This window comes from Arvicanthis niloticus, chromosome 1 (assembly GCF_011762505.2).
Source record: "Arvicanthis niloticus isolate mArvNil1 chromosome 1, mArvNil1.pat.X, whole genome shotgun sequence".
Lineage (NCBI taxonomy): Eukaryota > Metazoa > Chordata > Mammalia > Rodentia > Muridae > Arvicanthis > Arvicanthis niloticus.
Genome location: NC_047658.1, coordinates 147,702,904 through 147,730,353, shown reverse-complemented (window position 1 = coordinate 147,730,353; position 27,450 = coordinate 147,702,904). Strand labels below are relative to the sequence as shown.

Here is a 27,450-nt window from a genome sequence, read left to right as displayed (position 1 = left end):
ACTGTGACTGTTACAGGAGTAAAACAAAGTATTTTATGGTATTGTTTTTTCAAGTCCTAAGTCAGTATCTACCTTTGTATAGTTTTGGCTATGCTTTTTATTAGCAACCAAACCTATTTGCCAAACTTTATTGAATTATGTTACTTATCTGTGTGTGTTTGGGTGCATGTGTGCCACAGCACTCGTGCGGCAGTCCGAGGACAGCCATCATGAGGTGTTCTCTGCTTCCTCCATGTGTCTCCAGCGTTAAACCCAGACTGTCAGGCTTGGCACCAGTACCTTTATCTGATGAACGATTTTGCTAGTCCAGTTTGCCCAAAGTTGTTGATTTGAGTCAGTAACAAAGCTCGGGGCTCTGTCATGTCTCATTGTCAGCTTGTTTGTAGAGACCTGCAGTATGTTACAAACAAATGTACTGTGGTGTTGGGTGGATTCGCTCTACTTCAGGCATCAGACAGCACCTATGCTGTCCTCTGTCAGGATAACTCCAGGTGCATTTCAACTCATAGTACATTCTTATATATGGATAGAATTTCAGGAACAAATAATAAATTGTACTGATGAAAGAATTGCTTTTTACTTGTAAAATATTTAACTATGCGGCAAGCAAGATGGCTTAGCAAGTTAAAAAAATAATCAGTTTCCCCTCAACCCTGAAGACCAAGTTTGGTCCACTGGGGATGGAGAAGACTGAGTTCAGAAAGTCATGTGTGTGTTGCAGTATGCATATCCACACAGGGCACAGATCATACACACATAAAAATAATAAATACTTTCTAAACTAATTTACCATATACTAAATTGCTGTTCCTCTGCTGGATAGTTCCTTGAGAAAAGGACTAGATCTTACCTTCCTGAATGCTTAGACTACCCATCTAAAGTAAAGAGTTACTGTTGAATGACTAATGGGAGTATGTGCTAACCAAAACAGCTAGTTTTCAAAAACCATCTGGGATGTTCCTGTAGTCTAACCTCTGTGTTTCCGTTCACTTCCACATTTTAAAGTAGTTAAACGACATGTGAACTGCAGAGCTGTGATGTAAGTGTTCACATTTTAGGGTATAATATATTTTAAGGTAAAGTGAATCCTGAACAGGAAGAAAGCTTTTCAAATGTGCGAAGCAGCCTTGCTTTACGTTAAGTGCTGACTCTAATTCATCATGCTGGCCTTGAGGTCAGCCCCATTTATTCAGGGGTGTGACTCTTTGAGTCACTTTTTCTAGCGTCCTAGTGTTTGCTTTGATTTGCTTTTCAAAATGATGTTAGAACTTGGCAACTCTTAGTATTGCATACTTTGTTGTAATTTAAAGCGCTTCAGTTTTGTTGTTTTAAGATGTATTTATGTACACAGCATTCTGCCTGCAGGTGTGCCTGCAGCGCAGAAGAGGGCACCAGATTTCATTGTAGATGGTTGTGAGCCACCATATGGTTGCTGGGAGCAGCCAGGACTCTTAATCTCCAGCCCCAGCCCTTCAATTTTAGGTGTAAGAAGCTACATGGGTAGTGTTAGGGCCAGGTTATGTGGTGTTCTGACAGTTACTGCAGTAAGTAGGTGTTGTGTTTATGTAATGTGTGTGCAGTTACTTTGAAGTGGTGAAGCTGTCAGTGTTGGTATGGTGGAGAAGTGACTGATGACATCTGGGTCCCATGGTTTTCTGTTGTGCACATTTGAACTATTAATGTGCACGTTGATCCTGTATGAGGACTGTTGTATTTCTATCCTATAGACAGACAAGGGAAAGCTCAGAGAGGTGAAGTAATGTGACTAAGTTACACTTTGCTGCTAAAGGGTGATAGATTGGTTTTAAATGTAGGTGATTGTGTTTCAGAGTTTTTAATTTGCAGTGCTACAGAAATGAAAATAGTGATGAAGCAATGTGAAATAGTGAGAAACTGAAACATTTGAGTGTGAGGTTGGGGTGATCACTCCAGTGATGTAATGACTTAAGGATAAAGAGTCGCTAACGTTAATAGGTGCAAATGCTTTGCCTCTGTGATCACTGTGACAGTCAGAGGAAAAGCATTGGGAAGGTGTAGGTAGGACAGTGCCACTGTAGTGCCGGGTAATTGTGGTGCTAGCATTTGAGAGGGCCTGTGGATCCCGAACCCCGCCACCCGTGCTCGCAGTGGAAGTGCTGAGGCCTCTTTAGCCTTGGCTCCACTCTGAGAACGGCTGTGGGGTGGACTTTCCTGTGTAAATGAAATGGCTCATTTGGAGAGGGGCTAAATGTCTGTAGAGTATTTTTGAGCAAAGAAACAGAAGATAGATTTGAATGTTCAGACCGTCCTGCGTGGGGACGGCAGACTTAACCCGGAAGTCATTCGGACTCCAGGCCAGCCTTTTTGAGCTTTCTGTTGATAGTAAGAACTTCTGCCTGTCCTTAGGCTCATTTCACACTAAAACTAGCCCTTTGTATTTTCTTAGTACTCAGATTTCTATCTGCCTTTAACAAGCACGTTTATAAAGAGAATAGGTCATATTTGTTAGTCTTTGTGTAGAAGGAATAAATTAGCACTTAACGATGTTTGGGTTCTTGGAAAAATAGATTTGTTTTTTTAAACTGATTAATTTTGAGATCTGTGATTCTTTTAATTTGAGGATGACAAATGTTTACACTTGGACTTAGTTGGAGATGGATAGAAATAAAATCCTGCAGTGCTTTATCTTCTCTGGTGAGGTGTGCTCTTGCTCTACATTTACTCAGTTACCTTTGCGTACGAAAGTCAACACAGGTGTGTGAACAGATGTGACATAGTGCAAAACTAGTAGGCGGAAGCATGTAGGGTGTTAATAAGTAGTAAATATTTCTATTTTACAACAAATTATACTGTCATTTGCTTTAATATTTTTCTTTTCAACTGGGCATCTTTAAATTATTTTTTTATTGCTTTACTCAGCATGAAGGTTGTTTTAATTTTTTAGATGTCATTACTGGGAGGAGGTTAGAGATTGTCAGGCTGACATAAGGTTGCCTTGTGGACAAGTAGATACTTTTAAAAATCATTTTTACAGAAAAAAAGTAAGTCTTAGCATGTTGTGCCATTTAAAATAGTAGCATTTAATACAAACTAACCTACTTGAATTTTATTTCTAGAAAGCAGGCAAAAAATCTTAGTGTTGAGCCAGTTATACAAAAGGAATATTCTGGTTTTTTTTTTTTTTTTTTTTTTTTTTAAACAGAATATCCTATTTCACATGATGGAACTGCTTTGCAGAGTTATAAATAGGATTTTAGTTCCAACTTGCCATTGGTGCCAAAGAAACAAAAGGTGTTTGTTTAGACTGTGTTACATAGACGAGACAAAAGCAAACCCAACCTGGTCTGGTTTCAGTTCACCTTTGGCTGGGAATTCTTTTATAGTTTTCTGCAATCCAGGATGGGATGTTTTTCTGTTTGTGTTAAGTAGATCTATGATATTAAAGTAATTCTGAGGGGACAGACTCCATTTTTTTTCCTGGTTTCAATTTATAATACATAATCTTATGCCTTTGCAGGAGGGGATCAATGCTCAGCACGGCCATATTTGTCTATGCTGCTACATCTCCAGTGAATGGGTACTTTGGAGGAAGTCTGTATGCTAGACAAGGAGGTAACTTAGGAATCAGCACGCTTGCACCTTTAATCATTGGTGTTCTTCTGCTGTGAAGTATTTGAGATTTTAAATGGGCAGCATAGGTTATACACATAGTAAAGGCCCTTGTTATACCATGTGTATAACCTCTATCAAATCTGTTATGTTTTCTAGATTACTTTTATGGAAACTTTGTGTTTTATTTCCTGAAATTATGAATAATTAACAGAGTTTCTCCATTGTGAAGTTAGCCTCAAGGAACATATACAAGAGTACTTCTAAATTGTTGATGCTATGGTTCTTTGAGGTACCTAGCTCCCTGAATGGGCTCCAGGTGAGCCTGTCTTGTATTCATCCTTAGTTACTTTTCATGGGTGAGTATGAAAGTATGTTTAAAGGCTGTGGGCACAGCTTGTAGACAGTGGTAGGAGATTAGAAAACAGGATTCATCAAAGGACTCCTCATGAAGACTTGTTATTTTATGTCAGTTTCTCAGGTGAAAGTTCCTTTCCTCTAGGGTCAGAAAGGTACTTGCATTGATAAATTTGCATATTTTCACTTATGAATGAAAGGTTTTTGAAAGACCTTATCTAGGCTGATTTTTTCACAGCCTATCTAAACATGGTCAGCATTAGGAGACCTTGCCTTGGATTATATTTGTTGTCTGTCTGTCTGTCTGTCTGTCTGTCTGTATATATTTAGCAGTCTACTAAAAGCAGGGTAGGTCTGGGCACAGTGGCACATATCTGTAATCCCAGTACTTTTGAGGCTGAATCAGCAGGATTGCCACAAATTCAAGACTAGCCTAGGCTATAGAAACCGGGAAATTTTTATAGGCAGTAGGAAATGAGAGCGTAGGATCATCTAAAATCCTCCTGGATGGCCATGCTTACTTACCATTGCCTATTTTGTAGGTTTTACTAGATATAATGTGTTCAAGTGCCTTTGGTTTAGGCGATTCTTTCGATGGCCTATAGACATATCATTATCTATTCCTGACTATTTTATTTAGATGTTCAAACTCTTAACCCTTTCATCAGATATAGGAATAAGTGCTGCCATATAGGATAACATCCTAAGGAAATAAGGGTGCTTAATGTAATGTAACTTGTCCTACTGGAAACTAGTTAGGCCAGACTGTTTTCCTTATGACTCTGAAGTCTCCACAGCAGAAGATTCCTTTGTTTAAAATAGGAAATGTATTTATGTCTGTATATGAGTCTGCTTTTTGTCTAAATTGTAAGCTAAGAACAGTTCGTCATACTGTGTACTATACCTGTTCTTAAATGTTGACAAGCTCAGGTCTAGGAATATCAGATCTTGCGAAGTGTAATTTAAAGATCATGTTCTGATTGAGACTGTGTTCTGATAGTTTTGTCTGAACAATCCCTAATAATTCAGGTGAATAAAGAAGTCAGCTCAGAGTTGAGAATATTTCAGGTCTACATTATAGTGTGGCTTCAGATCTGTTCAGTGACCCCAGTGTGCAGAATAGTGTTCTAGATCCAGTCTGAGTCTGGGGATAGCCTGGAGCCTCCCAGGTGTGAGGAGCAGTAGGAAGCCCAGCACAGATATCTGAGCACTGATTGCAGTGAGTGAGACATGTGGGGAGGAGGGACCTACGGCAGATATGGAGTTTCATTTGTCTGTGTCTACACCTGACAGGGTAAAGCAGTGCACAGAAAGGATTGTTAGGGATTAGAATGGACTGGAATTTTAAAAGTTGAACAAATGTTTCACTTTAGATGTCACCTCTATAATTAATTTTTTTAATTGCTGACCCTTGGAAAGGAAGGAGTCATGAGACTTCTGTAAAAAAGAACTTCTGTAAAAATGACCTAGAAGAGAAAGTTCAGAATTTGAGTTTTGTTGGAGGAATGTAACTCCACCACCAAAAATAAAAAATCTGTGACAAAATTTGAATTAGAAAAAGTTAGCTTTATATCTAAACCATAACAAATGACATATAAAAAGTCAGGACCATTCAGTGACAGAATCAAAACAGTGCCATCAGAGTACTGTATGACAGGCCATTGCTCTTCATTGCAGTGCAGCCACTGTATAAACCGAAGAACTAGACTGGGCTTTATTAGATAATTGATTTGAAATAATTATTTGTATGTCAAGTTTAACAACGTTTGTACTGAATTTTTGAGTTTATAATTCAGAACTACATAATATATTTTAAACATTAATATGTGTTTGTGTAGCTTGACTTTTTTATAGCTTGTCTTTTCTTTCAGGAAGGAGATGGATAAAGCAGATGTTTATTGGGGCATTCCTTATCCCAGCTATGGTGTGTGGCACTGCATTCTTCATCAACTTTATAGCCATTTATTACCATGCCTCTAGAGCCATTCCTTTTGGAACAATGGTACGTTACTTGAATTTTAATTTTAAACAATGCTTGCAACCATTCTCATACAAGGTGTGCTGCCCTTCCAGAGTCGTCTTCTATTGGGTTGTTCTGAAGTTTCAACTAGTTCCTGTTGAGTCTCAGTTTTTGCTAGGTTCCAAAAACTATTGGTTACATTTAAGCCTAAGGTTCCCTACATTTTCTTGATTCTGTGAAGTAAAAAAATTTTAAGCCCGGTGGTGGTGCACACCTTTAATCTTAGCACTTGGGAAACAGAGGCAGTGGATCTCTGAGTTTGAGACCAGTCTGGTCTACAAAGTGAATTCCAGGACAGTGTGGGCTACACTGAGAAACCCTGTCACAAAACAAAGAAAAAGAAAGAAGGAAGGAAAAGAAAAAGAAAAGTTGATTTCATAGCTTTTATCAGAACTAGTGATTGAGTATATTTTAGAGGGGGAAAAAAAAAAAAAAAAAAAACACCAAGAAGCATGTTTTATTATAGCGGTCAGTGTTCTGAGTTGCTTTTTTGTTTTTGATAAAATACTGACCAAAACCAAGAAAAGAGTTTGTCTTAAAGTTTATAACCCATCATTAGGAAAGCTAGGGCAGGCAGGGTCTCAAGTAGTCTGAGGCAGCAACCTTGGAGGAATGCTGCTTATTGGCTTATTTCTGGGCTCACGTTCAACTATCTTTCTTACACAGCCCAAGACTTACTGCCTACAGTGGGTTGGGCACTGCAGCATCAGTGTCCCACAGATATGCCTACAGGCCAGTCTGACGGTTACCGTTCTTCAATTGGGATTCTTCTCAAGTGTGTTAAGTGAACAACTGAAGCTAACAGTGATGTTCTACCTCTCTTTGACACACGGACATATCACTTTAAATCATAACTTTTCCTTTCTTGTTCTTCAAGATTTACTATTATTAAAATATAAAATTCAGCATACCTTTAAAAGTACCCTCTTTAAAAATTTTAGCACTTTAAAAGCCCAATGTCTCTTTTAAAATTGTGTCTCTTTAACTGTAGGTGGCCATAAAACAAAATCATGTTATATACTTTCCAAAAAAGAGATATCCAGGGCATAGGAACAACCAGATTAAAATACCCCTCCCCCCAATCTAACAGTATAAATCAAGTATTGTAGCTTAGTGTCCAGAGTGTGGGACTGATCTGGGCTCTAAGAGATTAGGCAGCTCCAAGCTGGAAAGCTCTTCTGTCACAGCACACACGGCTTGTCTTAGGGATTCAACAGGCTCTGTTCCATACTTGCTGATTGCTTTCTTCTTTGGATGTCTCCAGCATGCTGAATACTGAAGCTGTACCTTCACTAGTGGCTGGTGCGACCTTTTAGGGACTTCAGCCCTGCCACATGGTGTTAAGCCTCAATCTCCCTTGGTGACCCCTTCCGACCTGGCATTTCCACAGCGTTATTTACTAGCAGATTAGTAGTCTGTTTGTGGATTGATACATTGATTAGACCAGAGCCCTCATGATCAAGGTGACTAGATTATATGTCATTATTTAGCTCTACTAGCTAGGAACCAACCACATTCCAACCACAAGAGCCCTTTTGGGAGTGACTGTCTCATCTCACTTGAGAATGGGGACGGACAGGTTTTCCAGGGTGTTTGAGGAAGGATTGTGGATATGAAGTCTTGTGTGACCTGTCAAGCCTCAGATGCTGAGTTTGGTGTTACAGGTTTTCAAAGAGACACAGTTGTAGTTTAAGAGTTGCAGGGTATCATGGGACCTCATCAGCTTTCAACCCTAAACAGTGTTCACTTCAGCATGTACCCATAAACCCTGAGTTCTCCTGGTTTTGTCTCCAAGGCAATAGAACAGTTGGTAAGAGTAATGGGCGGTTTGTGTTGTCATTTTGAGGCCTGTGTTAGCTGAGGCGGGGAATCTTGAACATAGTCAGAAATATTCATAAGCTTTAGAAATCAGATTTCACAAACATAGGAAGATGTCCTTCCTTGGTTACTTGAACGATAACTGGAAAAAATTGTTTGAGGACTCAAATTCTTAATATGGGAAATTCATGATGCATAATCAGAAATTACCACAGTGAGGAGATAGAGACCAAATTAATGACACCTTATAATTTAAGGACTATAAAGCTGCATCTCAGAAGTAGTCAGAATACAGAATGCCCAAGTAGCAATATATGCCCTGTAGTGAAGAACTGTGTTTGAAAACATGCTAGCTGACTGTGGGCAACAACCAGGTAAATGATGCATTTTATAAAGAGACTCATAAGAAAGCTGCAGAACACCGGCTCAGGACTGGAACAGATAAGGTAGTTCTTTCTTCCACTTCTCTTTCATCAGATAACTTTCACACAAGAACAGGAACCGGGAGCACTCTGCTGAGAAGGAAGTTAAGTGTAAGCCAGGCCGTGTACTTGACTGTGGGAGTGCCCACTGCTGTCTGAAGTGTCTAGGCTCGTGTGCATGTTTTCTTACAGCGCATATTATATGGCAGGAGAGAAGTTCATAAAACTGGACCCAGATTTCCTTTTCTAGGGGAAAAGGAAGAAAGTAGATTCCACTTTACAGGATGAAGTGGATTTATTTATATTGATGAGGCACAAGATTTTAGAGTTGGTATTACTTTTTTTGAAGGATAGAGAAGCGATGAGCTTTATGAGCTAGTTCAAATTTATTAAAGCAGAATGGCTAGAGCTCCATCCCGTCCCTGTTGGAGTTAGTGTTGGAAGCCTAGAGGAACGCAGCAGCGTGCAGTAAACAGTGGCATCCTATTGGACAAGATTAAGAACTGTGGCCAGAGCCATAGTAAAGAGGCTCTGAGCAGCAGAGTGGAGCGTTGGGATGTTACAGTGCAGTACATACTGTGCTTTAAGTAGAATCTGAGAAATGGGTTGCTACAGAATGCTGAATCCATCTAAGGAGACCTCATTGGACTGATTAAAGAGATTAGCTCTGATGGGTGCAGCATATTTTGTAGTCTTTTGTGCTTCTATTTTATCTTTCCCCCCATTTTCTTTCCTGAGATGGTCTGGGTAGAACTCAAAATGTAGACTAGGCTGCCCTTGAACTCACAGAAATCCACCTGCTTCCCAAGTGCTGGGATTAAAGGTGCGTAACACCACACCTGGCCTTACTTTACTTTTTACATTTTTGTGTGCACGCACACACTGACATTCATGTGGTGGAGAGGGGAACATGATTGTGCTAAAGTGTAGGTGTCCTGAAGAGGACAAGTTGTGGGGAGAAGAGAAGTCTGTTCTCTCCTTCACCATGCGGGCTCCAGGAATCAGATGCAGGTTGTCAGGTTTGTCAGCAGGCACCTTATACCCACTGAACCACTTTCCCTTATTATTTTAGTGGGTATGCCTTGTTAGATGAGAGGAGTGTTTTATACATTGGAGATAGAAGTCCTTTGTCTTAAAAGTATTTTGCAGCAGTAGTCTCGGTAATATTCTTAGTAATACTCTTCTGTTTTATGTCTTGCCTTTTAATTTTCTCAAGAGTTTCTATTTAAGGGCAAAATCACTAAATTTGAATTGATAGATTTTTTTCCCTTTTCTAGTTTGACCTTATAATTGTCCTGTTTCAGGAGTCTTTTGCCAAACTAAACAGCAGCAAGGTTTCTTTGTATGTTGTCTTTTAAAAATCCTATAGCTCTGAAATCCTGAGATAAATTTGAGAGGGTTTTCTTTGTATCTAGCACCCTCTGTTGGAAAGGCTGTCCTTGCCTGCAGCACTTCTGGATTTCCTGCTGCCAGCTGCACAGCCATGGGTATAGATGGAAACAAGGTGGACATGGACTTTCTGTTATCCCCTTAACTGAATTGCCTTATAGAATAATACAGTGTACAAACTGCACTAAAAACTGAAATAGTTAGGGCTAAGTTTAACAAAAGATGTACAAAACCTGAATGCTGACGTCTGAATCAAATGGTGCTGAGAAAAATTATAATAAAATAAAGAGTCATCGTGTTTCTAGTCCATCTTGTTTAGATGTCAGCTCTTCCCCAAGTAAAGGTACAGATAGATTCAGTGCAGACCCAGTTAGAAAGTCCTTTAGAAATCAATATGATGCAAAGATTATTGAGAAGCCTTTGGAAGAAGAGTCATTCCAAAATGTATAAAAGTTACAGTAACCAACGCACTGTGGTTAGAATACAACTGCAGGCATTGGTTCTCTCTTGCCATGTGGGTCCTGGGCCAGAACTCTTGGTGGCAGGTACCTTACCTTTTGAGCCATTTTACTGGCCCTTTTTTTGAATTATTAAATTTAATTAATTGTTTATTTAGAGACAGGTTCTCTCTTCATACATAGTCACTGCTGGCCTTGAACTTCCAATCTCTTGACTCCACCAACCAAGTGCTAAGATTAGAGATATCTACCACCACACATGTCTTAGTTGCTTTCTTTTATTTTCCCCTATATATTTTTTAAGTTGCCTATGAATAAAGATTTCACTTTTTTCTATCCTTCCCTTCCTCCTTTCTTCTGTCACTTTCTCATTATACTGACCAAACCTCTGGTACGATATTGAGTAGACATGACAAGTGCAGATTGTTGCCAAGCTGGGAGGGCATTCAGCTCTGTGCCTTTAAGGAAACCTTTGTTTGTCTTTGCCCTTCATCAGGTAGTAGAGTCCTGCTGTTCCTGCTTAATTGGGAGTTTCTGTTGGAAATGAATGTTGGGTTTTGCAGCTGCTTTTTGCATTTTTTCCTGCATTTTTGGAGACAGAGTCTTAAGTTAATCCTGTATTTCTTTAATAAGGCTCCTCCTAGATTTGGCTTTGTGTCTATGTGAGAAATACGTCTGCAGTTTTCTCATAATGTCTTTCTAATAACGTTCGCTTTCTGCAGCACATTTTTCATTTCACGTCTACTATCTTTTTATAGAACTGAAGTAACTCAAGAAACAGAATGAAGGGTTAAGAGCCACCAGCGTGTTGAAACTCTGTGGACAGTATATAGGTTTCTTAGATCTTTGAGTTAGTAGTGCCCTGATTGTGGGATTCATGTGTTGGAATTTGTGGTTTGAGACTTCTGATTTTTAATAAAGTCATAAAATATGAGTTGGAAATGTGGTTATAGAAGTCATCTGCTGTGAGCAGGGGCCAGAGAAATACTGGCACACAGTAATGGCCGGCAGTGTGCACCTCTTAGGTGGTGACCACCACACACACACACACACACAGAGAGAGAGAGAGAGAGAGAGAAAGAGAGAGAGAGAGAGAGAGAGAGAGAGAGAGACTGAGACTGAGACAGAGAGAGAGAGTTCCTAAGAATCAAAATAGCTATATGCAGTTAAGTCTACTTAGAATGTATTTCCTTTAACAGTTTCTCTTAGCATACCCCAAATTGCCTGTCCTGGTTACATTTGCTCTTGTAACCCATACACATTATAGATTTTTCCAAAAGGCAGTCTCTAAGTAAATGTAGATATTATATATATATAGATCTTTGGTTTCTGGGTGTAATTGATCAGCTAGTACATGTTTATGCATATTAAGTACTAAAAGGCAGTGCTTACTTTAACTTGTTCTTGTGTGGACACAGATCTCCCTCTGGGAAGTAATTCTGTCCCACCCTTCTGCTTTTCTCAGGATGAGGACCTTGTGTTGGTTTTCATTCATGTAGTAGACAAGTGGTTCTTGAATTCTTGGCTGCTAAGTTTCATTTTAAAATGATACCTTAGGTGAAAGCCTAGTAGAGGAACAAGATATAATAACCGGGATCCTACTTTAAGTAACTAAATTTAAAAGGAGAGAAATAAGGTTTGATGAATGCAAATATCAAGTCAAGGGTTATGAATGAGAGGTAGTAATATCCTCAGGAATCAACTTAATACATAGCACCAGTGTTTAATACTGTTACTGAGAAAAACTTGGACTTGACCCATGCACCGATTCCTTGTCATATTTTCTTAACAGTTTGCCTTGCATTCTCTGTATTCTCTAAGTGAACTCATCTAGAATCTGAATGTCAAAGTTAGGAATTGGTTTTAGTCTGATCAGTACAATTTCTAACGAGCTGCCCAAACTTCTTTGTCATGTATATAAAAAAACGATCTGATGGGAAAACATTTAAACAGTGCTAAACAGTTGGTAAGTCTTTGACCAAGTGTTTATAGAATATCTTACTGAGCTGTGTCATGGACACAGTGCTGTGGTGCTGTGTGCACCTGTGGTTAACTGCATGGAACACACAGGGATTACTTTGCTTGTGTGTGTTTTAGTGGACAAATGTGTGCATGCTTGAATGAGGAGAGCTGTAGACCCATAGACCAGTATAGCATTTCAAACTCTCCTTACTGTGTGACTCTTGCCAGAAGTCCAAATATAGACACAAAAAAGATTGAGAGAGAAACTTGATTCTGACATTTGCATGGAAACGAGTCATTCTGGCTAAGATCTCTGTTTTGTTAATATTTTCTGTAGAATGTGTTTGAATCTATATTATTAGCTTAGGGACATGTAAAAAGCCAACTGTTTTCATGGCTGAGGAGGTAGCTGAGTTTATGGCGTGTTGGCCTATGCACAAAGTTCTGGTTCTGTCCCCACCCAAGTACCATATACATGGGATTAACTCCAGCACCTGGGAGGACTTGACAGGAGAGCCAAAGGTCCAGAGTCATTTTTGGCTACATAGCAAGTTTAAAGCTATCCTGGGATACATGAGACTGCCTCAGAGAGTGGGGTGAGCAGGGAGAGGAGGAACCAAGGGGAAGGTGGGAGGGAGAAGGAAAAGGAGAGGGAGAGAGACTAACCCACTCTTTTCAAAAGAGTTCCAAATCAAATGCCTACAGAGGTCCTGTACCTCCATCAGTAAGGTTCTGTTGATGGGTTTGTTAACATTCTTCTTGGCCATGGATCCCACATAGGAACATTCCCTTCAATTTCTTTGTATTATTTGAAATTATTGTTATGGTAAAGGAAGATACAGAGCTCTCTATTATGATGTTAAGCAGTAGTCCTCAACCTTCCTAACGCCATGACCCTTTCAGACAGTTCCTCATGTTGTGACCCCGCAACCATAAAATTATTTTTGTTGCTACTTCCATAACTGTAATTTTGCTACTGAGTGGTGACTCAGTTCCCAAGATTATCAGAAATACCTGTTTTCTGATGGTCGTGACCCACAGGTTGGAAACCACTGTGCTAAGGTATGTGATCTGACAGTAACTAAGAAGGGACTCAACAGCAAACGGCCTGAGTTTGCCACCCTCATCTCTATGCTACACTTAACTCATAGTATAATATTCAGAAATCCTAAAATGCTTGCTTATTTCTCACATTTCACATGTCTTTGTTAAGCATGAATTCATGTCTTAACTGAGACATGTAAAGTAAGTTCTTCAATCTGATGTTTTCAAGAGATTGCCATCTCTGTTCTGTCTTCTGCTTCATCAGTTTGTTCAGTTTTTACTCAGCGTTCCTATACATTCCAACTGTAGAATTGAGATCGTAAAGATGATCAGGTCTGTTCTACTTTTCCGTAGTGGAGATGTCGTAACCAGATACTCTCCAGAAGAACGGCTGTCTGTGTCCTCTAAACACCACAAAATAAACATTTTGATAATTATGGCCTTTTCTATAATTTTAGACTTTGAATGGGCAGAGGAATATTTGGATTATTTTATTATAGTAATCACACATGCACATGTTTCTGTCAGTGTTCTAAGGTATTGTAGGAGAGAAAAGTACCCCTAACCCAGCAAATCTGAGTTTAAATTTTGGGCTGGCATGTACGAGCTGTGTGCTCATGGAAAGTTAGCCTCACCTCTCAATGTTCTTCACCTTATACCTAGAGGACTAGCATTTGGGGAACTCCTTGTGCATATTAGGAGCTCAGTAAGTCTAATCAAGTAACTTGGTTATAATAATGAATGATGAGGAGGAGACATGTCAAAAACATGACATTTGACAGGGAGAGATCGAAACGGTACTGTCAGGGGCAGCCCAGAAGTGTAGGCACAGTGGGAGCTGAAGGTGGAAACGAAGGAGTTCAGCTTGTGTTTGATTCTGCAGGAGTATTTTCTTCTGTTTCCAGTAGTGAGTTCCTTGTGTTGTTTGAGCCCTTACTAGAAGTTAACATTTTCTCTGTTCAAAGGGTATTTGAGTTTCCAGGTGTCTCTCTTACTTGTTTTTATTAGTGGTTTTGTTCTCTGAATAACCACACACATTTTTATTTAATTTACAGGTGGCTGTGTGTTGCATCTGTTTCTTTGTTATCCTTCCTCTAAACCTGGTTGGTACAATACTGGGCCGCAATCTGTCAGGTCAGCCCAACTTCCCTTGTCGTGTCAATGCCGTGCCTCGTCCCATCCCGGAGAAAAAATGGTAAAGAGATGCTAAAGATTTCTTGACTGTGTCACAGTCTATGACTTCTTAAGGCTGTTGTGTTCATATAACATTAGAAGCGGCTTGTGTTTATGCAGATGACTGCATAAGTTTTAAGAATTTGTTCATTTTCCCATCCATCCTCATTGTAAAGAGTATAATAGGCTATGCCCTGATTTTGCCTTCTGAATATTGGTGCGATTCACATACCAAAATTTTGATAAATATGCTAGTGTGTAGAGGCGGGTGGGAAGCAAAGCTTCAACAGTTCTTTAAGCCTTCAGGTCACATGTGGCCATTCCCAGTTTTTGTAAATAAAGTTTTATTGGAACACAGCCATACCCAGTCTTCACATACTACCTATGACTTCTTTTATTCTCCAGCATCAGAGTTGACAGAGTAGTAGTTATAACAGAGGCCATATCACCAACAAAATCTGAAACACTCTCAATTGCTGAAAAATCTGCCAACTACTAGTTTATAACCTCCTTTTCCTTCCAGATATTTTATTCTAAACATTGATCTATTTATTCCCAAATAAGTTTAACAATTGAGAGATGAATTAAGTTAGAGATCAGTTGTAATTAGATATTTGAACACAAAATAATCCAAAGATATACTAATTTGATGCTTCTATGCTAAAAAATAATAGGGAAAACATTAAAAGTCTTTGTTTTCTATAATTAAACCTTTATGTTTCTGTAAGCAGAAAACTTTGTAGGAATAGTAAACATTGCAGTCTGTTACACGGTAGACTTGAATCTGAGCTGTGTTTCAGATAGCATTGGTCAGTATTGCATGGCATCAAGTATACACATTTAAGGATTCAGGACCAAGGGTTAATGAAGTCCCATGGTGCAGTATGGGTGAGCACTGCCAGAAACACCTTGGGTTCACATTTGTTTGATTTTGAATTAATTTTTGGTCATTGAATGGTCACAAACCTTTTACTCTTGCTGATTTTTACAATGTACACATTCAGTTTTATGACCCATAGTCTAAAAGCTATTCCAATTTTAGGAATTACTGTGTGCTTGTCTTTGTTATATTGGTGCCTATAAGAAACTTTGAATTGAAGAGTTTTGAATCTACTTTTTTTTTAAACTACTTTCCCCCTAAGTCAGTATTAGATTACTAGGTCCCATTAATATCCTTGTGCTCAACTTACTGCTGGGAAGAAAGGGGAAAAGCAGAAGCCTAGTCAGATAGCACAAGAGGTCTTTGGGAAGGATACCAGAGAGAGGCTAAGCAGCATGTGCCCTCACTTCCCAGAGATAGGCCTCTTTTAGGTGTAGGAAGGCTTGACTGTTGCTTCATTTTCTTTTTAACCACATGGGAACCAAAATCTGAGTCCTTTTTATTGGATACCTAGGGATAGGTCAGTTTAAACCTCAGGACCTTGGCTTTCTATAACAACAAAAAGGATGATAATAAGTAGTCATCTTATTATTACTGTTTGTTTTTCCTTTCTGTCTCTTCTCGTTTTGAGATTGTGTTATTGTTTTGCTTTTTAAGTTGGTCACCCCAGAGTTAACAGTTTGGTATCTTTGCTTGTCCAGATGCTGTTCTAGGTCTTGGGAATACCTAGACAAATAGCATCTGCTGGCCAGCAGTCTAGTTAATGGCATCTGATGTAAGTCAGTAGAGGGGTACAATACAGTATAGTAAGTTCTGCAGTGGAGGGATGTTCAGGAGTCATCCTGATGGGGGAAGGAGTAGAGTCTTCCTGGAATGCAAAGGGAAGGCTTTGAGAACTGCCCATGCTTGCTGGAAGGAGGACATGAAGTTAAAGCATCCCAGGTAGAGAGAGTTGATGATTTTTCCCTCAGGAATGTTAACTAGAGGGGATGAAGTTTAAATTTCATTTCTTAGTCTTTCTTTGTCCTCATAAATCAGAATTGACAATACGTTCATCGTTTAATTTGTTGGAAAGGAATTAGAGCCAAGAAGAAAGCAGATAAAGAACTGGCAAGGCCATTTATGAATACTTGTTTCACACCGGGGCCTCGGGACTTTTTCTTTTATTTTTTTCCCCCTCCCCCCTTTGAATTTCTGTAAGTAAATACTTACAGAGTTCTCAGAAGTTACTAAAGCTGGGAAACTGGAAATAAATAGTTAATGTGTTTCTTGTTCTGCCAGTAGAAACAGTGTGTCTTCCTCAAATACTTTACTCGGGCTTACGTTTAGATATAGTTGATGACTAATTTGAAGTCTCACTCACATTCTTATGCCTGTTTGGATTTTGGTTTTTCTTTTTATTGGTTTATCTTTATCCATTGACATGATTTTTAAAGTATTAAATATCACCTATTAATTAGGATTTGTACATAATAAAAACCATGCTAGAAATGTACTGTTAATTTTAATATTTTCCAGGTTTATGGAGCCTGCAGTTATTGTTTGCCTGGGAGGAATTTTACCTTTTGGCTCGATCTTTATTGAAATGTAAGTTTTGGCAATGTTTTTGTGTTTTGAAAGATTTAGTTATAACAAGAATTTAAGAATTAGAGTATGTTAGATTGGTATGGAATCATCAGATAAGGTGGTCTCTCTGAAGTCAGTCTTTCACTGCTATAGTAGAATACTGAGGTTGCCAACTTTTATAAAGAAATTATTTTATTTAACTCACAGCGTTAGAGAGTGTAAGTCACAGTACATTATAAAGGAGCCTGGAAGCAGGAGCTGAAACAGATCACAGAAGAATCTTGCTTACTGGCTTGCCCCACCTCCCACCCCCTGTGTCTTGCTCAGCCTGTTCTCCTGTACAGTCCAACCCCACCTACCTAGGCAGTGGTCTCAGCCTTTTTAAATCAATTATTATACTAGAAAAGGCCTCAAAGGCTTGCTTACAAGCCAATCTGATAAAGGCATTTTCTCAGTCTCCCCAGATTATTCTATCTAGTGTCAAGCTGACAAAAACAAAAAAACTAAGAAACAAAAATCTAACCAGCACAATTGACCCTTTATCAGTTTGACACACAAATATATCACTATTCAACCATAATTTTCCTTTTTTGTTTATCCCCAAGATCTCATATTAATCACCCAATATAAAACTTAACATTAAAAGTCCTATAGTATTTAAAATTTTCAACACATCTAAGAATTCTTTTAAAGTCCAAAATGTCAATTGTATACTCTTCTAAAATCAAGTTACTTTCTTAGAGTAAGTTACTTTCTTACTCTAAGAGAGAAGAACAAGGGCACAGTCACAATCAATTGAAACCCAAACCAGACTCTTAGCAGTACAAACCGCTCAGTGTCCAGCATCTGCTGTTCACTCACAACCTTCTGGGCTCCAGGATGCTTGGGTAGTCCCACACCTCTGGCTCTGCCGCCCACAGAGCACAGTGTAGGCTCCAAAGTGCTGTACAGTAGTGCTTATGCTAAGGCCTCCTCCGGCCTCTCACTGCCAGGCCTCCACTTCTCTCCATGATCTCTCCAATCCTGAGCTTTCATGCCACCAGAATGAGTACTGTCCTGGAGACTCACGAGTTCCCAAGTTCATCTGTGAGCTAGAGATCCAGCAAGATGCAGTTCTGGCCTCTCTGAACCACAACCATTTGTGCTGACAACAAGGAAATATTCCCAGATGACTTCACTTTAGTAATGCTGGTCCCTTCTTAATTAAACAGCATCAATTGTTCAGTAAAGCAGAGGTTTCACTTCAGTGGTGCATGTCTTGTTAATCACAGCTGATTCTTAAGCACCAGCTGACCAGAAAGCACAGATTCTTAATTCAAAGTATCCACAGAAAAGGTCCAGTAGAGTATTTGAGGGATCCTCAAAACTTCCTCTGAAACTTCCTAAGCTAGGTCTCAGTCATCTGCACTTTTCTCAGCATTATTTTCAAGTTCCCACAACAACCCATTAAAGCCCTGAACACTACTCACCTTTCAGCCCCAAAGTTCGAGACTCCTTTCAGAATTCTCCCATAATTACATAGGTCTGTTACAGCAGTGTGCTCATTCCTGATACCAGTTTATGCCTTCGGTTTGCTTTCTTTTGCTGATAAAGTATCAGCTGGGGGGGGGGGGATGAATTTATTTGGCATACACACCTCAATCACAATCCACAGTGAAAATCAGGGTAGGAACCTAGAGGCAGAAACTGAGTCCTGCTAACTGGCTTGCTCCCGTGGCTTGCTCAGCCTGCTGTCGTGTACAACCCAATCCCACCTGCCCAGGGGTAGCACTGCCTGCAGTGGTCTTGGCCTTCTCACATCAGCCAGAAAAATGCCCCAAAGGCTTGCCTACAAGCCAGTCTGATGGAGGCATTCTCCCAATTGAGGGTCTTCTCCCCAGATTATTCTAGCTTGTGTCAAGTTGACAAAGAACATAACCACACAACTGTAAGTATAAATACATAAGTAAATAGGTGTCTTTTGTTGCCTGTCAGCTGTGAGTATACTACAAGCTTTGGTGGTACCCGGAAGTGCACATCAGAGAGGCCAGAGTTGGCTTGTTACTGGGGCTTTCCACCAAGGAGTAATCTCCTAGATAGTAGTGATATTTCCCTTACAATGCTGATCTTTACTGCTTGCTTGCTTTCAAAGTGTAAATAAAATAAATGCCTTTTTATTTTCCTTTTTGAGATTGTATATAATTACTTTTCCCTCTTCCCTTCTTTTCTCCAAACTTTTCCATGTCACCCCTTATTCTGTAGCAAGGGGTCTGTAAATAGTTTTTTTAAAGGATATGTGATTGAATAAATGGATTGTAAAACAGGAGAGAATTTTTTTAAAAAGAACTAAAGGACCCTGTTCTGATTTAAGGATGTTTGGGCAATGGATTTTAAAGAGGTTTTCATCTTAATGAAAACATTACTGCTCTTTATCTCACTGTCCTCTGAAGACAGTCTCTGTCAGACTTTGGCTTTCTGGTTCATTTGTTTTCTTTTCTAATTCTGTATATTCTTAGTTTATCACTTGTTTTTCTATTTAATAAAATGTTTTATAAAACATAAAATGTGTTACTTGAGTAGTGTGTGTCTTAAAAAATGGAAGAATGAAGGAATTGACTTTATTTGACAACTGTAGATTGGGGCAGTTCTGATTTGTTCTTTTCCACATTTTAACTTCTTTAAGCTGCTAATTTGGTCATTTTGCTCAGAGATAAATGCCTTTTTAAAAAGTTTGCTCTTTAAAAAAATCACAAAAATATATTTAATATTTAATAAATGAGAGTTAAGAGAAACTGTTGGGAATTACTAGAAGGATGTTAATGAGTTTTAAGTGACATGAAAGTGAGAACTAAGACAAGTCACGGCAAGGGCAGGTGAGAGTCAAGGATGTCCTCATTGTCTCTTGTCAGGTACTTCATCTTCACATCCTTCTGGGCATATAAGATCTACTATGTCTATGGCTTCATGATGCTGGTGCTGGTCATCCTGTGCATTGTGACTGTCTGTGTGACCATCGTTTGCACGTACTTCCTGCTAAATGCAGAGGATTATAGGTGGTAAGTGCTTGTGGGTGGAACCTCTCGGGATTTTTTTCTTTCTTTCTTTCTTTCTTTCTTTCTTTCTTTCTTTTTTTCTTTCTTTCTTTTTTTTTTTTTTTTTTTTTTTTTTTGTCTTTGAGACAGGATCTCTTTATGTAACTCTAGCTGTCCTGGAACTTGCTATATACACCAGGCTGTCCTCAAAGTCTAAGCTATCTGCCTGCCTCTTCCTCCCAGATTCTGAGATTAACGGTGTATATTACCACACCCAGCCACTATGCTAATATCTTAAAGTAAGTTTGCCTCTGAAACTTGTCAAGCTGAGGGGAGGACTTCACAGAATTGTGTTGCTGGAGAGAATAGAGGAGCTGGGCATGGCAGTGCACGCTTGGAATCCTAGCCCTGGGGAGGTAACTAAGATGGAAGCATAAAAAGGATAGTAGAGGGATGTTTTTTTCTCTAGTTGTAAATACGATGAAAAGTTTATGGGAAAATAGTGTTAGTCAAAACTGTTTGTCCTGTTTGAGATATTTTTACAAAGTGTTCTACATTGAGCTTAGAGGAAGCATCTTTCTGTTTTAAACTTCAGTCTAAAAAGGGGATTGGAGTATTTAAAGTCACTCAGAATCTGACCAGACTCAGGAATTCCTAGTTCCTAGACTTAATATTTAAGCATCAGGTACAAAGTATTTGTTTTTAAATATGCAGAATTACAAAGGATATTTTTGTAAAATCCTTTGCCTTATAATTTTGAGTGTCATTCATTCCAAAAGCATAATTGGTTTTAATTTCGATTTTTATTCCAGGCAATGGACTAGTTTTCTCTCTGCTGCGTCGACTGCAATCTATGTTTACATGTATTCCTTTTACTACTATTTTTTCAAAACAAAGTAAGTTGAGTTTTTCTCTTATGTCTTACCCAGGAAACTACACTTATCCTTTAAAAACGTGTAAAATCCAGATTGAAAGAAAAATCTTTGTGTTGAATATTATTTTATTGTATTGCAGGATGTATGGCTTATTTCAAACATCATTTTACTTTGGATATATGGCGGTATTTAGCACAGCCTTGGGGATAATGTGTGGTAAGTATTTCCTGCTTAAGCCTGACAAACCAGAGTTTGCTCACTGGAACCCAGTATAAAACTGGAATTCATGTGCTGTGGCATACATGGCTCACCCAATAATAATTAAATAAAAACTAAGGAATTCTGTTCTTTTGCTTTATCAGGAACACCAAAATGAATTCAGCAGTTTGACTTCATACTTTTTGACTCCCTTAAAATCTGGTCTGCTGGCTGATTAATTTCAATTTTTTGTCACCATTCTAATGATGCTGCATAGCACAGAATTATCATGAACAGTTTCTCATTTATACTGGGAATTATCTTGTTTTGATACTGTGTTTTTCTGTGTTGCTTAGGCTAGTCTTAAACTTCAGGACACAGCTGATTCTATTGCCTCAGCCTCCCGAGGAGCTGGGATTTCACGTGTGTGGCACACATTACAGTTTAACATTTGTATTTTAAAGCATGTGGTCATTGGAAAGGATTGTAATGTTAGCAGGTGTCAGGTGTTACCTGAATGATTTCTGTTTAGAAGTTTCTGTTGCTTCTGTTGCTAAAAATACAGCATCTAGGAGGCAGCACAGCTCCTGGCAGTGGATGCAACGCACCTGTGTAGTTTTCCACAGTGAATTTGCCTGATTGTATCCCTGAGGTAGTTTGCCATGTAAGTCTTCATTGCACACTTTCTATAAAATAGTAGTTCAAGCTAAAAACCAAAACCTATTATACTCAATGCTTATCCAAGAATGCTACAACAGATGTTTGTAGATTTTTATTGAAGGCATGAGATGTATGTGAAGTTGGAAGCCATTGATAGTTACTGCCTACCTCATTCATTGGTGACTATTCACTGGTGGCTATAATATTGTAACTCTTACTCCTTTTCTGTTTATTAGCAGCGATTCCTTTATAAAAGCCTTTCCTTATCTGTTTTGTTACCTTGAGATTTGCCATTTTGGTGAATACAAATAGTTCACGGTTGTAGGTGTAGCTCAGAGTGCCTGTCTAACATGCAAAACCCTTGGATTCAATCCTAGGACTGTTAAAAGAGTGACTAGTTAGATCTTGTGTATGTGTACTATCAATTAATTCATAGAAAATTAATTTAAGGAATAAATCCAGTGAAGAGTGGTCGTTGATCACCTATCCAAAGAGTCCTGAGTTTATTATTATTATTATTATTATTTTTTTTTTTTGGTTTTTCGAGACACGGTTTCTCTGTGTAACCCTGGCTGTCCTGGAACTCACTCTGTAGACCAGGCTGGCCTCGAACTCAGAAATCCGCCTGCCTCTGCCTCCCAAGTGCTGGGATTAAAGACGTGAGCCACCACCGCCTGGCGAGTCCTGAGTTTAAAAAGCAAAACAAAGTACCCCCAAGTGTTTGTCTAAAAAGATTACTTGATTTGTTCATTCATTCATCTGCCATTTATTCACTTATTCAACAAATAATAATTAAGTAACTTTCATGTGCCATAAGCTTTTAGACACAGAAGGAAAGTATTTCATTTACAAAATGCTTTCTGAAATTTTGAATCCTGTTTAAGATTCATTGTTTGAAACCAGCAGTTTAAAACTCCTGACCCACTTACCTATCTCTTTTGTCTCTTCCCTGAAGATATATAATTCTTTGTACAGCTTTTATAACTTACATGTAAAAAGGAGACGTGAGAAAGTACTTTCTCTAGAGCTTCAACACTACTGGGTCTTGCTTCTCTCAATCCCCAAAGCTTCCCTCTTACAGCTCTGTGTACTTTTAGAAGTATATATTGTTAGGGCCATGCATGGTTGTTCACACTTCGAATACCAGCACCTACAAGGATAAGGCAGAAGGTTCAGAATTCAAGGACAGTCGGGGTTGCATAATGAGACTGTTTCAAAAAAAAAAAAAAAAAAAAAAAGTAGTATTGCTTTAATGGACTGCATTTGTCATTATCAAGTCACTCTTTCTTTTGTGAGCTGTATTAATCCAGTTACTGACCATACTAATAGTAATTGTGATTTGATTCTAAATAATAGGGTAGGTTTGACTAGAACAGATGCTTTTAAAGCAAATGATACCATTTAAGAAATTCAGAGAGACAATACTCTGGGATACCAACATAAAGACATTACCTTGAAAAAAGAATAGAACTCTCTAGAACAGAGAACATTTTAGTATTTGTAAATGGCAGACCTTGGTTCCATTGTATTTGTTTCAAAATATGTTATTTATTTATTTATTTATTTTTATTTTATTATTTTATTTTTTTTTGCAGGAGCAATTGGTTACATGGGAACAAGTGCCTTTGTTCGAAAAATCTATACTAATGTGAAAATTGACTAGACACCTGAGACAACCTGGAACTTCGGATCAGTTTCTCTTTCATGAGGGTGGAACTTGCACAGAGAAGAAGAATAATCGCAAGAAGAGATGTGGGCTTAAACACTGGGTACTTTGTGGGTCTCTTTTGTGGATGGCTTCAAGTAACATCTATTTCCATTGATCCTATGTTCTTACTGACTGCTTTCTCCAACTGTCCACAGCAGATGCTTGGATTTTATGCAGTAGGCATTACTACAGTACATGGCTAATCTTCCCCAAACTAGCTCATTAAAGATGAAATAGACCAGCTCTCTTCAGTGAAGAGGACAAATAGTTTATTTAAAGCATTTGTTCCAATAAAATAACTAGAGGGAAACTTGGATGCTAAAATTCCATAAGTAGAAATCTTCCTGGCACTTGGTGTTTCTGTTATTGAAAAATGATGTTCCAGAAAGATTACTTTTTCTCTTATTTTTACTGCCATTATTGATGTGTCGTGGGACATTTTTATATATTGAACCTGGGTTCTTTTTGACCTGTTTGGTTGTCCCTCCATTCAACTGCATCTTTTTTTTTTTTTTTTTAAAAAAAAAAAAAACAAACAAAATTAAAAACTATTAAATTCTGCATGGAATATATCTGCTGTCATCTTAATCTTAGTTGGATCAACCTCATTTATTTATCTTAAAATTAACCAGCTTTTCTCAATTCCATCCAAAGAAGATACAGTATGAAAATAGAGATGTACTCTCTATAATACAATTTACTGTACACTTAGCAAGCAAAGTGTTAAAGGGAGAAGATGCTTGTTTTTATTAAACATTTGGAGATTTAGATAATTTACATTTTAACTGAATGTCTAAAGTGATTATCTTCCCCTCCCTCCCCTCAAGTTAGTCTTACATCTTTTTTTTTTTTTTTTTTTTTTTTGGGTTTCAATGAAGGCTTTACATAAGAAATTATTAAAAAAAAACAAGGGGGGGCAATAAATGTATATAACATTAATAATGTCATGTAGGTGTAGGTTCCTGGATGCATTTGGATGTACAGACTGACTGGAGGTCTTTTTTGGGATGATGATTGGTGTAGAAACGTATGGGTTTGGGTGGCCTTTTACATCTTGCCTACCATTGCATGAAACATTGGGGTTTCTTCAAAATGTGTGTGTCATACTTCTTTTGGGAGGGGGTTGTTTTCTTCTTTTATGAAACTCCTACTGGAGCTAAATTTGTAATTTAGAAACATTTAATTTTGTTAATCCTGTCTGGGACATTTAAGTAACATCTAAAGCATTATTGCTTTAGAATGTTCAAATAAAATTTCCTGACCAAATTGTTTTGCGACAGTAGATGTGTTTATAATTTGAAGATACCTGCTCAAAAGGCCACTTTAAAATACATATTTATAAAGCATACTTTTCAAATACAAAGGACACTCATTAAAATTCTCAAACTCAGAGCCAGGTATGATAGTTTATGCCTATGATCCTAGCACCAGGGAAGCTAAGACGGAAGGTTGTAAGGAATTTGAGAAGTGGGCTAGAGAGTAATTGCTCACTCTGTGAGTTCTGTGTTACTCTGGGAGACCCTGTTTCAAGAAAAAAAAAAAAAAAAAAAAAAAAAAAAAAAGAACAAAGTCTGAATGTTTGTCTTCATATAGTTATAAAATATAAGTATTTCCTTTATATGAAATTGTGACATACAAGCCTAAACATGCATTGGATTGCTGTCCCATGTAAAGTAGAAGGGACTGCAATGTCAGCTTATTTAGTGTGTGATGAAGGAAGGAAGGCTACAGTGATCTGAAAGAAATTATTTTAATTTGCACATATATTTTCAGGATCTGCCCATATTGTGAAGTTTTCCTAGAACCATTGAGTTTCTGATTTAGTAGTTTGCTCTGCAGATTCCAAAACTATACTGTGTATTGGTGGTTTTAGAAAGACTCAGGTCATCTGTGTTAAACCTTAATGTGAAACTCATGCATTCAGGGCTACATGCGTTATTTTTATAAATCAATGGACTCCGTGTCTTAAACTGAGGTGTGTGACATCTTTAGGGTGTAGGGTTTGGATTCTTAACCTTAAGTGAGCTGTAAGCAATGTGAATAGAGCTATGGTTAGTCATCTTTAACTCATCATCTTGGATTCAATGTCACCTACTAATCCTTATTTCTCTTTCTCGCCTGCCCTTATGATCTTAAACTAAAGAGCACTGTTTATTTCATGTAACGTTTAAACATGTAAAGTATTTCTGATACAAGAACACTTAGTCTATGCTGGGGGTGTGGCTCCGTGCTTGCCTAGCTTACATAGAGCCCAGGTTCAGTCCTCCACACTGTATAAGCTGGACGTGATGGAGCATGTTTGCAATCCTAGCATTCAACAGGTAGAGGCCGGAAGATCAGAAGTGCAAAGTTACCCTCAGCTACATAGTGTCAGGACCATCCTGTGCTTATGGCATTCTATCTCGAAAAATGAAGCAACACTTTTTCTGTTTAATAGAGTATATATAAATTGGACAGCAAATTTTTGTCTTAATAAAATATTTTTCATAATTGTGCAGGTAAGGTGTAGGGTTTTCAGAGAACATGGTGGTTTCAGGTGCACTTATTTTTTTCTGCTAGGTTTAGGTTGAGCTCTGGAATTCTTTGAAGTCTGCAATGAAAAATAATTTTTAAATGTATTAAGAACATTAAAATGGATATAAATTATCTTGAAAGAGCATTTATAAAATGACTTTTATTGATTGGCTTATAACCAACCACACAGGGGTGACATAAATATATACCTTGAAAAAGATACAGGTCACACAGGTGGCTTAGCTCTCACTAGTTCTCAGTAGAATAGTTCAAACAATATTACTTATGTTAATTAGAAGGCGCTTTTATACTCCATTGATTCTGTATTTAGTTTACTAATATCTGCTCTGTCTGTGAGCTGATAGTTTGAATACTATTGAAATCTAAGAACATAGTTTGTATCTTTAAGCTCCCTGAAAATTAACTACATTAGAAATTGACATCCTTACACTGGTCTCCCAAGCACAAAAGTAGGAAAAGCAGTAAGGAGCTGGCCAGAGAGATGCTAGTGTGTGCAGTGTGGTCTGTGCAGAAACCCCGCCCTTAGAATCATTGTGTTTGCTGTCTGTACCTCACAGCTGGTGTACTTGCGTGTCTCCACCGACAGTGGGCGGCCCTCTTTCCAACTGCAAGTTCCAGTTCTTCCAAAAGTCCCTTGATTTGAGGGTTTATCCACAAGTTGTGCTCATTTTGATACAGCATTTGTTTCTTAAATGTTTACTAATCACTTTATGCCAAATGTCTTGCAGATGTTATTTTTAAACTTACTGAATTTTTACAAATATAAAAAGGAAAAAGTATATCAGTGTAATTTGTTTAGGAATAGCTATATACCGAAGGGCTTCTACACATGAATTCTAGGGACAAAAGCCTTTTGTAGAAACCTGCACACTGCATTCCATCTGGGTTTTAAGTGCAGATGTGAACATTTTTTAGTGTTTTTCTCTTTCACTTATTGAACATGTGATAGAGTAGTGACGTTCAGAAGCACAGGTGTTCATGTTTTCTCTCATATAAACTCTGTGGTCAAGCTGTATATTAACAGTGAGGGTGTTAGAGTGATCAGCAGATGGTTTAGAAGTGTACTGAAGACTAGACTAGATGTGCAGAAAGGGTAGAACAGAAGAGGGGCACACACCCACAGATGTTCTGCACGCCTTACCGTCCAGATGAACACGCCTGAAGGTTTCCTCATTTAACATTCCTACTGGAGTCGTGTGTACAGTGTGCAAAGGTAAAAAGTGATTTCACAGTTGCAATAAAAGAGGCTGGTGGTGAGGTTCTGATGGACGAGGCGAGGCCTGGTTTGTGATTATCCCTCATCAGCTTAGGTTGTTTGGAAGTTTGTAAGTGCTGTAAGTAGGAGCTAAATGTCAGGAGGATACAGGTTCTCTGAAGAACAGCAGAGTTCTCCTGTAAAAACAGTCTCATTTGGGCTTCTCATCTGTGTTCGCCTTGAACCTACAAACCCATGGACAGTCAGCAGGAGGAAGACATGGCCTTTGCCCATATCACTTCCATTCTGTATACACTCTGGGTTTGTGCAGGCCATATTCCAGTTGGCTTTTTAGTAATAGAAATCCCTCATCTAATGTATCACATACAATTGAGGTTCTAATCTAGTCTGTTAATTTATCTCAAGTTGCATTTTTTTAAAAAAGTAATAAAAAATTAAATGTACTTCCCTTGGATGCTTGCTTTCTTTCCTTTGTGAAATAGGTAAACTGAGGCGTGAGGGGTAAGATAACTTGTCATCATCAGCCTGCCTGTCAAGATGTGACTGATGGCATCCGTGACTCAGCAGTTG

General features: G+C 38.4%; 1 protein-coding gene across 1 annotated transcript in view; it reads left to right on the top strand.

The window, feature by feature from the left end:
• Tm9sf3 (transmembrane 9 superfamily member 3) overlaps window positions 1-24,395 on the top strand; it is a 56,359-nt gene extending 31,964 nt beyond the window's left edge. Inside the window, exons 8-15 of the mRNA XM_034499827.3 lie at window positions 3,497-3,591; window positions 5,817-5,947; window positions 14,114-14,253; window positions 16,630-16,698; window positions 19,566-19,712; window positions 20,501-20,584; window positions 20,703-20,779; window positions 23,017-24,395. Coding sequence (XP_034355718.1) covers window positions 3,497-3,591; window positions 5,817-5,947; window positions 14,114-14,253; window positions 16,630-16,698; window positions 19,566-19,712; window positions 20,501-20,584; window positions 20,703-20,779; window positions 23,017-23,084 — 811 coding nt within the window. The 3' untranslated portion in view covers window positions 23,085-24,395. The remainder of the gene's footprint in view (window positions 1-3,496; window positions 3,592-5,816; window positions 5,948-14,113; window positions 14,254-16,629; window positions 16,699-19,565; window positions 19,713-20,500; window positions 20,585-20,702; window positions 20,780-23,016) is intronic.
• The last annotated feature ends 3,055 nt before the right edge of the window (window positions 24,396-27,450 follow it).